At 48.2% G+C, this 13,315-nt stretch overlaps 1 protein-coding gene across 3 annotated transcripts in view; it reads right to left on the bottom strand.

Annotated features, from left to right (window-relative positions):
- Positions 1–1,248: 1,248 nt before the first annotated feature.
- The window catches only part of Cnc (NFE2 like bZIP transcription factor cap-n-collar), a 98,935-nt gene continuing 86,868 nt past the window's right edge, over positions 1,249–13,315 (bottom strand). For all 3 annotated transcript variants that reach the window (XM_077706858.1, XM_077706856.1, XM_077706857.1), the window contains 5 exons: positions 8,413–8,531; positions 7,691–7,810; positions 6,150–6,381; positions 4,809–5,089; positions 1,249–2,733 (listed from right to left, as the gene is read on the bottom strand). In XM_077706858.1, the coding sequence (XP_077562984.1) occupies positions 2,446–2,733; positions 4,809–5,089; positions 6,150–6,381; positions 7,691–7,810; positions 8,413–8,531 (1,040 nt within the window). In that variant the 3' untranslated portion in view covers positions 1,249–2,445. The remainder of the gene's footprint in view (positions 2,734–4,808; positions 5,090–6,149; positions 6,382–7,690; positions 7,811–8,412; positions 8,532–13,315) is intronic.

Below are 13,315 nucleotides of genomic sequence, written 5' to 3'. Positions count from 1 at the left end.
CTTAAGCAATGTTCCAAATTTTAAAATTTTCACTCAAGCACGAAGCACCAACTAGTTCAGGGGAAAGTGCTTTCAAATTATACTCCGATTCATGCACTTCGTGCAGCACTGAAAGAGATACACCACAAGCCGATGAGGAAAACATGTTCAGTGCCAAGGATGGTCTTTCGCAAGATGGTTCTTGCTAGTACCGAACTGATAAAGGAAGCTGCCATGCAGAATTACAAGTACCGTGATAGTCGTGGTCATTGTGGTGATAACAGCAGCTGTCCGTGATGGAGATACTAAAAGTAAGTGAAGAATGATGTTTGTTTTTTGCAGAGTAGGAAGCACTCAGTCCCCTTTTCTTACCAGCAAGTAACACACCTCGAAAATCATTCCTTCTGAACATTGATGGCTGGGCCTCTTGGGGTTCAAAACTGTCTTGTACGGTCCAGATTTCACCGCTGTTTCACTGCATGGCAGTGATTGAGTACCCAAATAAACCAGGCACCGATTAAGGACGATGCATACTAGCTTGTCAAGATGTCCGAGCTAGGGAAACCTTCGCTGCTCTTACTGGATCCTTCAATGCTGACACTTATTAGCTTTGCAGTCATTTTTTTTACATAATAAATAGCTGCATCAAGGTACACTTTTGTGATTATTAAACTTCTGTTGTGTGAATGGGTAACCGGCTTTAACAAACATGTTTATTAATTTTTAGTATTCAGTGGCATGTGAAGTTTAAACTTAAAAAGTGGTTGTGCTATGACACTGCAAAATACTTGGGGACTGTTTTGCTAAACCTTCTGCTTTATCAGGCGTGGCATGTGTAAATTAAATTAAATTAAAAATAGCTCATACAGACTGCAGGTGAACAGAAAGTAATGTGTCGCATCTATTTCTTGTGACGAGACCGACATACCTACCTAGTGCTGAAATTCTGATATGCTCTTGTAAAGTGCACTTTCAGACAGTAGAAGAATTTTGTGCACAAGAGAAGAAAGGCCCATTTTAAATGAGTTATCTTACTAAATGCCTAACACTGCATTGTTAGTGGTTCCAAGTATAACTCAATGCAGCAGCAGTATTTTTTAGTTATTTGCAACATGCACAATGCAAATTTGCATTGTGCATGTGCATTATGCATTGTTTAAGATTGCCAAAATGTACAGCAACTGCACGCTGCCAAACTACTGATCAATCTGCTGACCCGCGACAACCACGCCTCATACGATACCAAAAGGAACCCACAGCAAGACGAAATTAAATCCTTCAACAAAAGTTTATTACGAATGCAACTGCATTTTCAACACAAAATGAGTGTAATAAACAAGGGACAGCGTGTGTGTGTGAATACACGCAATAAATAATCGGAATTTTGTTAAACCACACCAGCGCTCGGTACGTCTTGCAACCCACCAGTTCACAAGATCCATTAGTGGAAGCGGTTTATTGCACGTGTTCACTTTGTGAAGCTGTGAATCCAACTGGCTAAACATCTTCCCAACAGCTGCGCGCAATCTTGGAATTAAAAAAGCATACCATTGTCCCTCGCATGACTTAGCTCATCTGCTGTAATCAAACAGGCACACATTCATTCCTTTCACTGCACCATTAGAGAAATTTCATATTTACAAAGCAAAACAAAATCTAGCACAGTGGAAAACCAAAAGCCAAGCTAGTCATCTGTTTCCTTGAACTTGCCCCTGCGCAAAAAAACACAGACGACTCCCCCGCCGCTAAGATGGAAAAGAAAAACAAAAAAGGTACATTTACAACAGTCAACAGCCGGAGACCAAAGTAAGGCAACATTAAAGGAGCTGCAACAGATGAACGACGGTGACTGGACTTGTTAAGGCGTGGTTTTTCGGAACTCTGTGCGCCCGGCACAGTCAACACACATGCAGGCACATACAGTTCACCAGTGGCACGGCTGAGGGGCCATCTGGAGTGCTCGCAACAGGCATGTCCAGTGCACCTTTGGAAAAGTGCGTCTTTGAGCGTCTTTGAATCACAAAACACGTTTCTTCCTCTTCCTCTTGTGCGGAGAGCAGGGACGCAGTGGCTAGAAAGGGTGCTGCTGCGACGGTTGTGTAACTTTTCCCACATCTCACTGGTGGTCTGCCTTGCGGGAAGACATGCGGATGAATCGGCAATCCATAGCACCATGCTGCTGTCACCAATCCGGGCACGCAGACGGCGACAACTAACAAAAGAGAGCCCAGGCAGTTCACGAATAGTCCGACCACCGTAACAGCGAGGTCACTTAACCGTTCAGACGTGGCGGGTTAAGTACAACAATGGGACCTGGGGTGGCGAGGCCATGAAGATTTGCGTGCTTAGCCACGTGTCAATGTGCCCCACACAAGCGCGCTTCTCGAGTACGTGGGTTGATTAGTACTTTGATTCTCATCAGCAGCTGGGTCTTCCCTTTCCCAGAAAGCCACCACCGTCCCCCCGTCACTCCCCGCTCTCCCACTTGGCATTCTTCTTCCTGACCCCTCCGGTGGCCCCTCCGTCGAGGCTGCTGCCGAGGTGATGCTCGAGCGTGGGGCTGATCGGCCGGGTGGTGCGGGCGGCCAGCAGCTGGCAGAGGCGGCTGTACTTGTCCCGGCCCATCAGCCGCTGGGCGAGCAGCTCCTCGTGGCGCCGCTCCAGCTCCTGGCGCTCCAGGTGCAGCGTCTCCACGTCCTGCTGCAGCGACATGATCTGGTCCAGCTTGCGCTTGCGGCAGTTCTGCGCTGCCACCTGGACAGGAGGAAGACCACAATGGATGGCACAACAAAGGTTAGGAGCCGAGGAGAAAGGTGAGAAGCAGCATGTGCACGCAGGGCATGGAAATAGTTGGGAACGTCGGCGGAGGAACTCCCGACAGTTTGCTCACTTGAGATGAGCAAAAATATGTGCAGGGAACAAACGTCACAGACTCAGCTAACACAAACCCGTGTGGCCACGTGTTGGACGTGATGAGGTCACGTCATGAACGGTAGCAGAAGCGTGTGTGTAGCTTTATGGGGGGACACGGCCTTTGAAAACCGAAAAACATCAAAAGAATTGATTTTTGGAAACCTTTTCTGAAATTACCAGATCGTGATTAATCGTAAAAATATCAAAAATCAATTATAAACGAGCTGTAGCATCTCCCGAGCGGCGAGCAAGTGTAACAAGGGCCTCAACTTTGTGCGAACACCGCTCCTGGGCCCTTTTCGGTAGTGCTGCCGTTTTGGTGTTATTTCGTTCATAAACTCTTGCGCTTTTACCCGTATTAGTGCTAGCGGACAAACAAGGCCGAGGCGTGGTTCGCTTGTGATTGGGGGGCTCGCAAGGCTTTTAGAGCTTCCTGCATCCTGTTGGCAAAGCTACGATTGGACCTTGCGCGTGCTCTGCAAACCTGCAAGGCAACGCACAACTGCTATTGGCTGCTGCGCATGATGACGCACCTTTCTCCATTGTCGGAAGCCCCGTGCTGGTCCTTTTTTGCTCCACTTCACTGTTTACAATCTCATCATTTGCTCATCCGCTCCTTCTGGTTAGTTTTTGGCTGTCTTTACAATTGCTTTACAGCCTGCCAGAGTGCTGCGCGATCAGATACGATGTGTGGAGTGAAGTTGAGAACGCGACACACGTTCGGTGCGCGGAAGCGTCCTACGATTCAAGCTTGTCCACATGGCCAAGCGCGCCACTAACAACGAGCGTGTTGACACTTCCAGCGACACATCTGCTGCCCCGTATGTGCAATAATGCTTCAAGCACACCCGATGTTGAGAGCGCATCGACCACGGCGACCGTGACCTCCACCTCCGGTCTCGTATCTACCCTGACGAGCGAGAATGTGTCGACCATGGTTCACTTGGGAATGCATTTCCTGACGCGTGAGGAGATCGAGGCGGTAAGGAGATAACATACTGCTGTTCAAAATGAAAGCAGAAGACAAGAAAGCAACAGAGGAACAAAGTGTGCAAAGACACCTCTAGCTATGCTGCTGTGGGGTTCTCTTAGACTCTCGCACAACCTTCGAAGTCCGTTTTCTTGCAATGAATTTTTTCCCTTCTGTGACCAGTAATCCCCGCAATATCTTGAGAACTGCTTGTCAGATTTACATTGTTTTTATTATTATTATTATTATTATTATTATTATTATTATTATTATTATTATTCAGTTCCTGGATAAATTTCTGAGGGCAAGACAAGCCCGTTTTGTGTTTGTAATTTGTAAAAAAACAAAAAGAATCATTACTGCATGTCTGATCAGCGACACTAATTTCAGTGTAGCGCTGAAATCTTTTGCTGAAAAATTTAGCAAAAAGAAGGCTCCGTCTTGCACTCAGGTACCTATCCAGGAATCACCATGATGAATTTCATCATGCCAGCACACTTGGCTAGTTCTCCTGGCCCGGGATAAAAAAACCCATGCAAACTACTTCGATTTGCCCTTGTAACTTGAGAACTAACCTGCACAGCTCAATGAAACTTGGCACTTTTTCTAATGCTTATGCTATAACACAACCCTGAAAATTTCATTTAGATATCTCAAGAAACAAAAAAAACTTGGTGTTCAAGGGTAGCCTCCCCCTTATGGCACAAGAGCAAAGAATACCAAGTCAATCGTGGCGGACAGGGACATGTCAGTTGAAGATGACCACACAGGCAGGGATGGGTTGTTTACACCACAGTTACAATCACAAACTTCCAGCTCCACACTAAAATGGTCTTCGCTACACAGCCGGATTTTTAATACAGCCACACCGACTCTAGAGACGGATCCGTTCTGCCGCCATTAACGTGCACACACGAGGATGGCCCAGTGGCCGTCAGCCGCGTACCTTGTTCTTGCCGCGCCGCCGTATGTCCCTGATCAGCGCCAGTTGTGCCTCTGTCAGCTCGTACTTAGCGAGTCGCTCGTTGAACTCATCAATGGGCAGGTCCACAATCTCGGCGTTGGACAGGGGCAGGTTGAGCGCACGGGCCCGCTTCTCATCCCGGGAGGCCCGCGCCTGCCGCTGCTCCTCCGTCTCATAGCCCAGCTGATGCTGTCGCTGCAGACGCTGCTGCCCGCCCTCCTCCTCCTCCTCTTCCTCCGATGAGGACGACTCCTCGCAGTTCTCTGCACAAACACACAGCACGCTCTGGAGCAGGGAGAGATGGTGGAACACCCAAACGGACTGCCAGGACCCGGACCACATGATTTCCATGTTCTAATCTGGTGCACCAGTGGCATTTCGTGAACACGGGTGCATCCACACAAGCCAGCAGCATGGCACACAGCTTAGGAAGCAGTCCATTTGGACATCTAAACAGGCAGATAGACAAACAGTAGGAACTGGGACGACCTTGAATGCCCCAGCATGTGTGCCAACAAGTACAAGCAATGGTTACCAAGGAACAAAAACGCACACTTAAATGTAAACCTTGAGGCAAATAAATAGCTCAAAGCAGTTGCACAGTCAATCACAAATGAATTCCATTTGTTCTTTGAACTCAACTTTGTGTAAAGGCAGTGCTGTGGTCACCTGTTCTCGTTACACAGCAAAATAGCCACATCCCCGCAGACTTCAGGTGTCTTACTGAGGAAGCTACTTTGCCATCCTTGAGAAAATTATAACAAGGATCAAGACAACTGGAACACACTGCCATTCCCGGTACCCGTCTTATTACTGTGCTTGCCTTGCTCTTTCCCACCTTTCCCACTTTCTCGCGCACATGCACACACACACAAAAAAAGAGAAAGGGTACAGAGGGCAACTGGCATTGAGAAACCCCACATTAAAAGCAGCCACACAAAAAAAAATGCAGCAAATCACGAATGAAAGTGCCACCTCAATTCTTTCTCTCAAACAGGCAGGTACAGCCCAGTGACAAAGCTGACCACAAACTGTCAAATCCAGCACAGGAACGCAAAATATCAAGTGCTTTTTGCAAAGCAAATTCTTTTTGTACTCCTAAATGACCAGCCTCTCGTTACACGTGCCTCCATTGCACTCCAAGAGTGGAAAGTAATGGAGGCAATCCCAGCGAGAGTGCCCACCCTTGTTTTTACACGCTACAAGAAAATGTAACTCCCCTTAACATTACAAGCTCTGACATGACGAGCTGTTTCATGCCTCTCACAGAGCTGGGTTCTCAAAGAATGCCAGCCCACAATTCCTCCCCCCCCCCCCTCTCACCTTCAGAGGCAGCCGCTGCCTCGGCGGCCGAGTACGAGTGGTTGTGTTGCACCAGGGAGCCCACGGGCCGAATGACCAGACGGGGCACTTCGGGCGGAAACAGGCTGCTTGGTGTGGCCGCGTTCGGTGGCACAACAGCAACCGTTGCGCCGCCAGGTAAACGGCCAACCGTGGTGGGAAGGTGCTGGGCGCACGGCCCGCCATAGCCGGCCAGCATCGAGCCACTGTCCGCCTGGAAGAAGGGTGCACTCCCCCGGTTAGCAATCCCAGGGAGTGGCAGCACCTGTGGCAACTTTCTGTTGGCACATCTGTGCAAGACTAGAGCCTCCACTAAGTGAGATATCCAAAACAGCCATTGACGAGTGGTGCACAGTTAAACAATGAATGCCTCAAACCACCTGGCCAAACTTTCACTCTTTAGCACTGTTGATAGGTCAGATGGTGTAATCACTCCTTCCCTTAGGTTAGACACCTTCCCTTGCTACCTCCCTCACAAATTCCACAAATGAAGCTTCAAAAGTGTCCAGCTTATATATAAAACTCAGGGGTTCGTCTTTCCTTGTTTCATTTTCTTTTCAGTTTGTTACTACTGTAGCACTGATTAGGGAAAACTAACTATCCAGATTTTTATTCTTTTTTATTTTTAAGCTGACTGGGTGGTGCTTACCGCGACCCTAATCTTTCCATAAGTGGTGGCCGGCCGAATGTATGCGTGCTTAGACATCCTTTCTGGCAGCCCCTGTTTGCCTAATCACTGAGGTGCAAAAGGAGTTTGTCAAAGAGTTCAGAAACTTTAGCAAGAAACGCGCTACACTTCCACCAGGTAAAGGTGCCTCCATGTTCTAGACGTACTCATTGCACAAGTGTCCGCAGCGCCGTCATGTTACCGAGGCACATGTGCAAATTTATTGCATGCCTGTCAGTGTTCAACCTAGACATTCCATTTCGTAAAAAATCTTGAGAGAGCTTAGGAAATATAAAGCAACTAGCTGCAAAAGAAAAATAACTGCATGTATTTCGTAGCAGTAGCCGACCAAGTAATTCTGGGAAAACGGCCCGTGTATTTTATCAGAGTTAGTAAGCATGAGACGCATGCAGGATGCAACATCGGCAACAAGGAGAATGTCAACAAACGCAGTGAGGAGTGTGACTAAAAACTCGTTAAGGGCCCTGTCCGTACTACCCGCTATGTCGATTGCAATCGGTGCAGCGCACTAGCGCGCATTTGCACAGCACTACAATGTAGCAGCACTCAACGGCCGATAAACAACTTTCTAGATGCAGGCAACTGCACGAAAAATTCGAAAAATTCCTGTCAGAAGCCTCAGGTGAGCTGAAAGCATTTTATGAATGTAAAACTATCACATCACAAACATTGTTTCTACGGAGCACACACGATGGCATGGCTAAGCAGAAAATATTTGTCTTTTAACTCAGTCACCAGAGGGAAGAAGCGCCCCAAGCAGTAGAAAGCGGGGAGGCACAATCTCTTGCGAGAGTGAAAAACTGCGTTACCACCCATCAGGACCCGAATCACTCACCAGGCCTGGTCGACGGCCAAACAGCTTGTACTTCTTCTGGGCCACTTCCAAGAGCCGCTTGGCATCGCTGTCCACATCCGCGTGTGAAGACGACGATTCAGAGCAGGAGTCCAGCCACTCCTGTCAAATGGTGACCCAAATTACCATTGGAGACAAACCGTACAACCTGATCTTATACTAGCTAACGCGCTTGGTTCGTTATTGTCGTGAAGTTGGTTCTGTATGTGCCTACCCTTGATGCAATGCTCCCACAGCCCCCTTTTGAAGAATGAATGAACTAAGCTAAAATAAAATAAATGAAAATCCATTTAAGTACACTATACTATGGTTGTGCCGCCTCATAGCTCTGGAATTAAACACTGGTTTCAAGAATTATGGACAGCAAGACTTTTCATCATTGTGGTATGGGAGGAGTCGAGGATAATTACATACATAAACCCTATCAAATATACCGGTGAAATAGACAGCATCAAGCAAAGCACACACACACAGAAGCGTTTTTAAAGGGGCCATTGCCCACTGATGGTTGAGCCTCTGATGAGCCACTTACGCTGCCACACGACGTGGACATGCGGAATAGAGGTAAGGTTACAGTCCTTTCTCTTCAGGCAAACACATGAGTGCACAGACATGGAAACTAGGCAAAGCTGATAACATCGATATCCATTTCCAGTGCTCACTCTCTGGTTCCGTTCAAGGTGGCGTAGAGAAAAAAGTCTCACATTGTCTTCAGAGAGTGAGGGAACACGTTCAGAGCCCATGGAAGACACGCCCGTGTCGCTGCTGTTGTCCATGCGATCCTCGGCCACAGAAAGCTGGACCGGGTACGGGGCAGACACCACTGCAAAGACAAGCACCAAACACACGGGTGAGGAACTTGACAAGATGAAACCTTGAAGGCGATTCCACTAAGGTCAATGCCTGGGGGCGGGCACTCGAGCAGGGGATGTGCCACTTTTCAGCCACCTGTAAGGGTTCTACGAACGCACGCTCAGCTTGGTGTTGTTTACGCTGCTGCTGAGTTCGACGAGAGCAAGGCTGAGCATCGATATTGGTTGAGATACTTGGCCATACGACCCTCTCAAAACTGTTGCAAGACAATAAAATCGGCAGGAGTAAAACGCCGCATAAACACTGAGATAAAGCCACGTCAGCCAGGTATTCTACGCTGACCTTGTCCCCTTGTCGTCACCCTCTGTGCACTCTGTGCAGCTACCGCGCTCTCCATTGGCCCATGCACCAGTTACTGTGCTCAGCATGGTCACTTTTAAAGTAATCACTCTGCTGCGAGAGGGGCAACAACTGAGGTAAGAACGGCAGCTAACGACACGATTAGAACGCTCCTGTCGGCAGAGACCCTTCGGTGGTGCTGCCCAGCACAGCTCTTCCTCTTGCGTGGCATTTTTTCACCCTATGGCAATGATTTGACAAGGTAGGGCTAGTAGTGCCCACACACAGTAAAATCCTTACCGGTGAAAATTCTCACTAATATTTTCCCAGGACCAATCGAGTACACTGACTCTTTCAATAAGCTTCTCCATTTCAGTCTTACCTTTATCTGTAGATAAAAACGTGCGAATGTGAAAATAAGCATGTTGCCCCCTCTGTTATCACTACTGCCTCATTTTTGTGGCATCCAAGCAGACACCATCAAAACTGCATTTTCTCTCATAGTTGTCATTGCTTTTCCTTCCCACAAGACAGTGGTGCCCCATTTACCCAAACTCGGTTATGCTGAACTCTTGGATAACAAAGAGCAAAACATTCATTGGTTTGTCACTGATGCAACGCACAGAAATGTGTCCAATTTAATAAGAAAGCACTTCCAATGTGCTTTATCTGACCAGCAATATTGCTGCTTTTGTCTTCCAAGACTACATATTACGGGTTCACAAGTAACATACTGTACAAAAAACCAGCATCACTGAACAGTAGAGTCCGTAGAGGCATTTTTTTTTACCTGAATTGGCTGCACTGGTGCAAGCAGCGCAGTATATGTTCATTTTTTTTACTATATCCCCAGTAGCAGTCTTCACGGTTTTGCATGACACGCACTAATCTGCACCAGTTCAGGTAAAAAAAATGCCCCTAGTTTCTACCAGTAAATCCTTACAGCTTGTTGTACGTTTTAAACTGCTTCATCTGCTTGGTAGCCACATGCACAGGCCTTTTGGTCACAGGATCTTTAGTCATGGGGCAGTTGATAACATAGCAAAATTTGTCAATGGGGTGCAAAAACTTTTTTTTTCCCCTACCAGAAACATGGGCTTCAGTGAGATAAAGTGACACCACTCGTGATAACACCACTCGTACTTGGTTACATTGCACTGGCATGTACAATTTTTGCATAAACATTCCCGATGTATAGCTGCTATTGCACTCTTACAGTCAATTCCTCTTATCAGCAACAGATTGGCTCATGATTACACTCAAACAAAAATGTTGCTATCCGAGATTGTGGCTTCTGCATTGCGAACTTCTCGCTGCCAGCAGGCTCAATGCAACATCGATCCATCAACCTTTGCGCAAGTCTTTCTTATCCTCCGTACAAAAGCACAAACACCAGTTCTTTTGATGGTTAAAAACTTCCCATCAAAATAAAGAGCAAGACCATGCACCAAAATTTCTTCTTGTTTATATCCTACAGACCTCTGTTGGCTAAGCCGAACCCAACATTCCTCCACTCTAACAGGACCAAGATGATTTTAGGCTCGAATCGTGTGAACATCCCTGACCACTTTGATGGACAACTATATCCGTCCCTGATCCTCAGCCGAAAAGGGCAAGGAAGTAACTTAGGAGTCAATCGCGTGATACTCGGTCCTGTATTCCGAATTTCTCCTACACTCGAGCCTCCAGTCGAGGAGATACTCGAAAGCAATTTTCGCGTGTAAATGCATTGCGGCATCCTCCACTCAGCTGAGTCTAGGAAACGTGGAGTTGAGGACTGACTCAGAATACAGCCCTCGGTGTACACTCTGACTTGCCTTAGCTGTTTGTTATGCCATATTTTTTCAAAGTGTGCCGGAGGTATCACCTAACAGACTGGGGCAGAAGACATTCTTGTTCAAATTAGACAACAGAAGTGGGGTTTGGCAGGTCATGAAATGCAGATGAAGGACTACGGGGGGACCGCATCCGTTTAATGGAATAGCTACCGAGTAGGCAAATGAAGTAAGGGAAAACCAAAAATTTGATGGAGATATGAACTAAGAAAGTTTGGGGGCAACAAATAAGACCCACAACAGAAGTAACTGGAAATATTTGGAGGAGGCCTTCATTCTGCAGTGGACACAAACAGGCTGATGATGAGTGTGATGTGTGTGGCTCGAAGACACACAACGGGCCGACAGCTAGAAAGTGGTGAAGAGGATTACACTCCACGGGGCTCATTCAGGAAGGTATCCTCAGTGATATCAGCACCCTCTTCTGGTGTCTCCCATTGTTTACTACTGCTCCCTTCCCCTTTCTAGATCACACCTCTTCCACTGGTGCCAACTCAAGTAGCAAACCACATGGTTACCTGGCCATGAACAGCCCACATTACGAACCACACTATCGTGAATGTTCTCGTTATAAATTGGCTTGTTACCAACTGGGCTATTAGGACAAGGTGTCATGTGACAAACAGGCCATATCACCCAACAGAAGTGGTGGCACATTCAGCAGTGCAAATTAGTTGGCTGTACAACCCATAAAATTACTTTTGCTGCCTATGGAATGCCTACAGTGTCACAGACTTCCACCTAATTCTAAGTGGCGTGCCTATTGCTTTGTGAAAACATCAATCTTTGACAAAGAAATTGCCATTCGTCTGCTAAGTCTCTGATGGTATTATGGATGGTCTAAATCCCTACCTACCAACAAATTTGGAGAGTGCGCACAACGGCTTCCACTTGACTATGTTCTATACCCACGCAATTATCGTGGCCATAGGTCCATGACATCGTAAAATACTTATACAGGCCTACGTGGCCAGCTTATTTTAAATCGCACTAGTGTCCTAACGGCCAGAAACGAACTCCAGAGGGACACAGGACTAGAAAATGCGATCGAAGCAGCGGACATCTGGATCCTACGGGTGGGCCTGCGCACAAACTCCCAACAACGCCGACGGATGGGGGCCAGCGGTTATCTGCGAAAGGAAGCCTCGCCCTTGCACAGGTCGGGGCGCACACACCACACAACACGCGGGCCATCGCGGGCAAGCCACGAGTCACGTCGACTGCTCAGCCCCGATAAGACCACAGCCCCCCCCCCCCCCCCCCCCCCCCCTCCAACAGGGCAGCACGGACGGTCCCTTGTGCAAGCACGCGATAAGCAGTGGCTGCTTCGCGCGCTCCAATGCGGCCGAAAACAAAAAATAGCACGCGCGCGCCCAGCCCATCGTTCCTCGCCCCCGCCGTCATCGAGCGCCCGACGTGCCAGGCCGACCACGCACCGCTCGCGTTGCCCGGGCACCCAGAATAGCGAAGGCTCGACGCAGGAAGTACAGCGTCACCGGGTCCGATACGTAATCCGCCGCTCTGTGAAACGGCGCATATGCGCCCGCGGCGTTTAGACTGGCCAGCCTTATCTCTCGGCGCGGCAGGAGGCTGCGATTGTTTCAGCGCGGCACCACATCATCGAATGAAACTGAAAACTCCATGCTCTCGTAGCACCGAATCACCGATGCACCACTTTACGGATCAGTCGTCTGCTAGAGCGTTTTTATCGATGGAGGAAATTTACGCATTGAACAACCAACAGGTGCCCACGCAGGTCAGGGTGGTGGTGTCCAGACGCGGCCACTAAAGCCTAGGGACTTTTGAGACCCATGTCTCTCTTCCTGGTGACTTGGTGGCGGCGGCGATTATAAACGGATGGCCTCACGACAACGTTGTGCCACGTTGGCTTGTTTGCCCATCTGTTGGCCGCTTCCCCATGATCGGCCAGTGGGTCAAGCAAGCGAGCAGATAACGCGTGCAGCACAGCTTCCCGCCCACAATGCGCACCGCTTGAACTGGGTGGTTGAAAACCTGGCGGATTAAGTGAACAACATCCACTTGCTCCGTACATCACGCAAAATTTTTTTCCACAACGCAAAATATCAAAGAAGCAATGTAATAAAACAAATCTCGCGGGTTCGATTCCCGGCCGCGGCGGCCGCTTTTATGATGGAGGCGAAAAGCAAAAACGCCCGTGTGTACGAGATTTCGGCGCACGATAAAGATCCCCAGGTGGTCAAAATTAATCCGGAGCCCTCCACTACGGCGCGCCTCATCGCCTGCGTTGCGTCGGCGCGTTAAACCCCACAATCAATCAATCAAATAAAACAAATCGGGCACAGCAAGCTCAACCTATCCCGATATCAATGTGACAAAGGTCATTGCGACAACACACAAGATAAAAGTGCAACAAAAAAGTTTTGGAGGCGACGTAAAAGATGGAGATAACTTAGGGCAGGGCTGCGAGTCGATGCGGTTATACAATCCATTCCGCACATAGCTAATTTAGAAGAAATGCAATGTTAGTCGAGCAGCGAAAACGGCTAATGCTGGGCCTGTGTGTTCATGACCCTTCAGCGTGTTCTGCTGGGACAGCTTCATTTGCTTCAGATGCTAATTCTCAGACCCCTTCGTTTGC

The sequence above is a fragment of the Haemaphysalis longicornis genome, unplaced genomic scaffold (assembly GCF_048455015.1).
Source record: "Haemaphysalis longicornis isolate Haplotype H1 unplaced genomic scaffold, Haemaphysalis longicornis Haplotype H1 scaffold_4, whole genome shotgun sequence".
Lineage (NCBI taxonomy): Eukaryota > Metazoa > Arthropoda > Arachnida > Ixodida > Ixodidae > Haemaphysalis > Haemaphysalis longicornis.
Note: the sequence above shows the minus strand (reverse complement) of the source record. Positions and strands in the feature narration are given on the sequence as shown.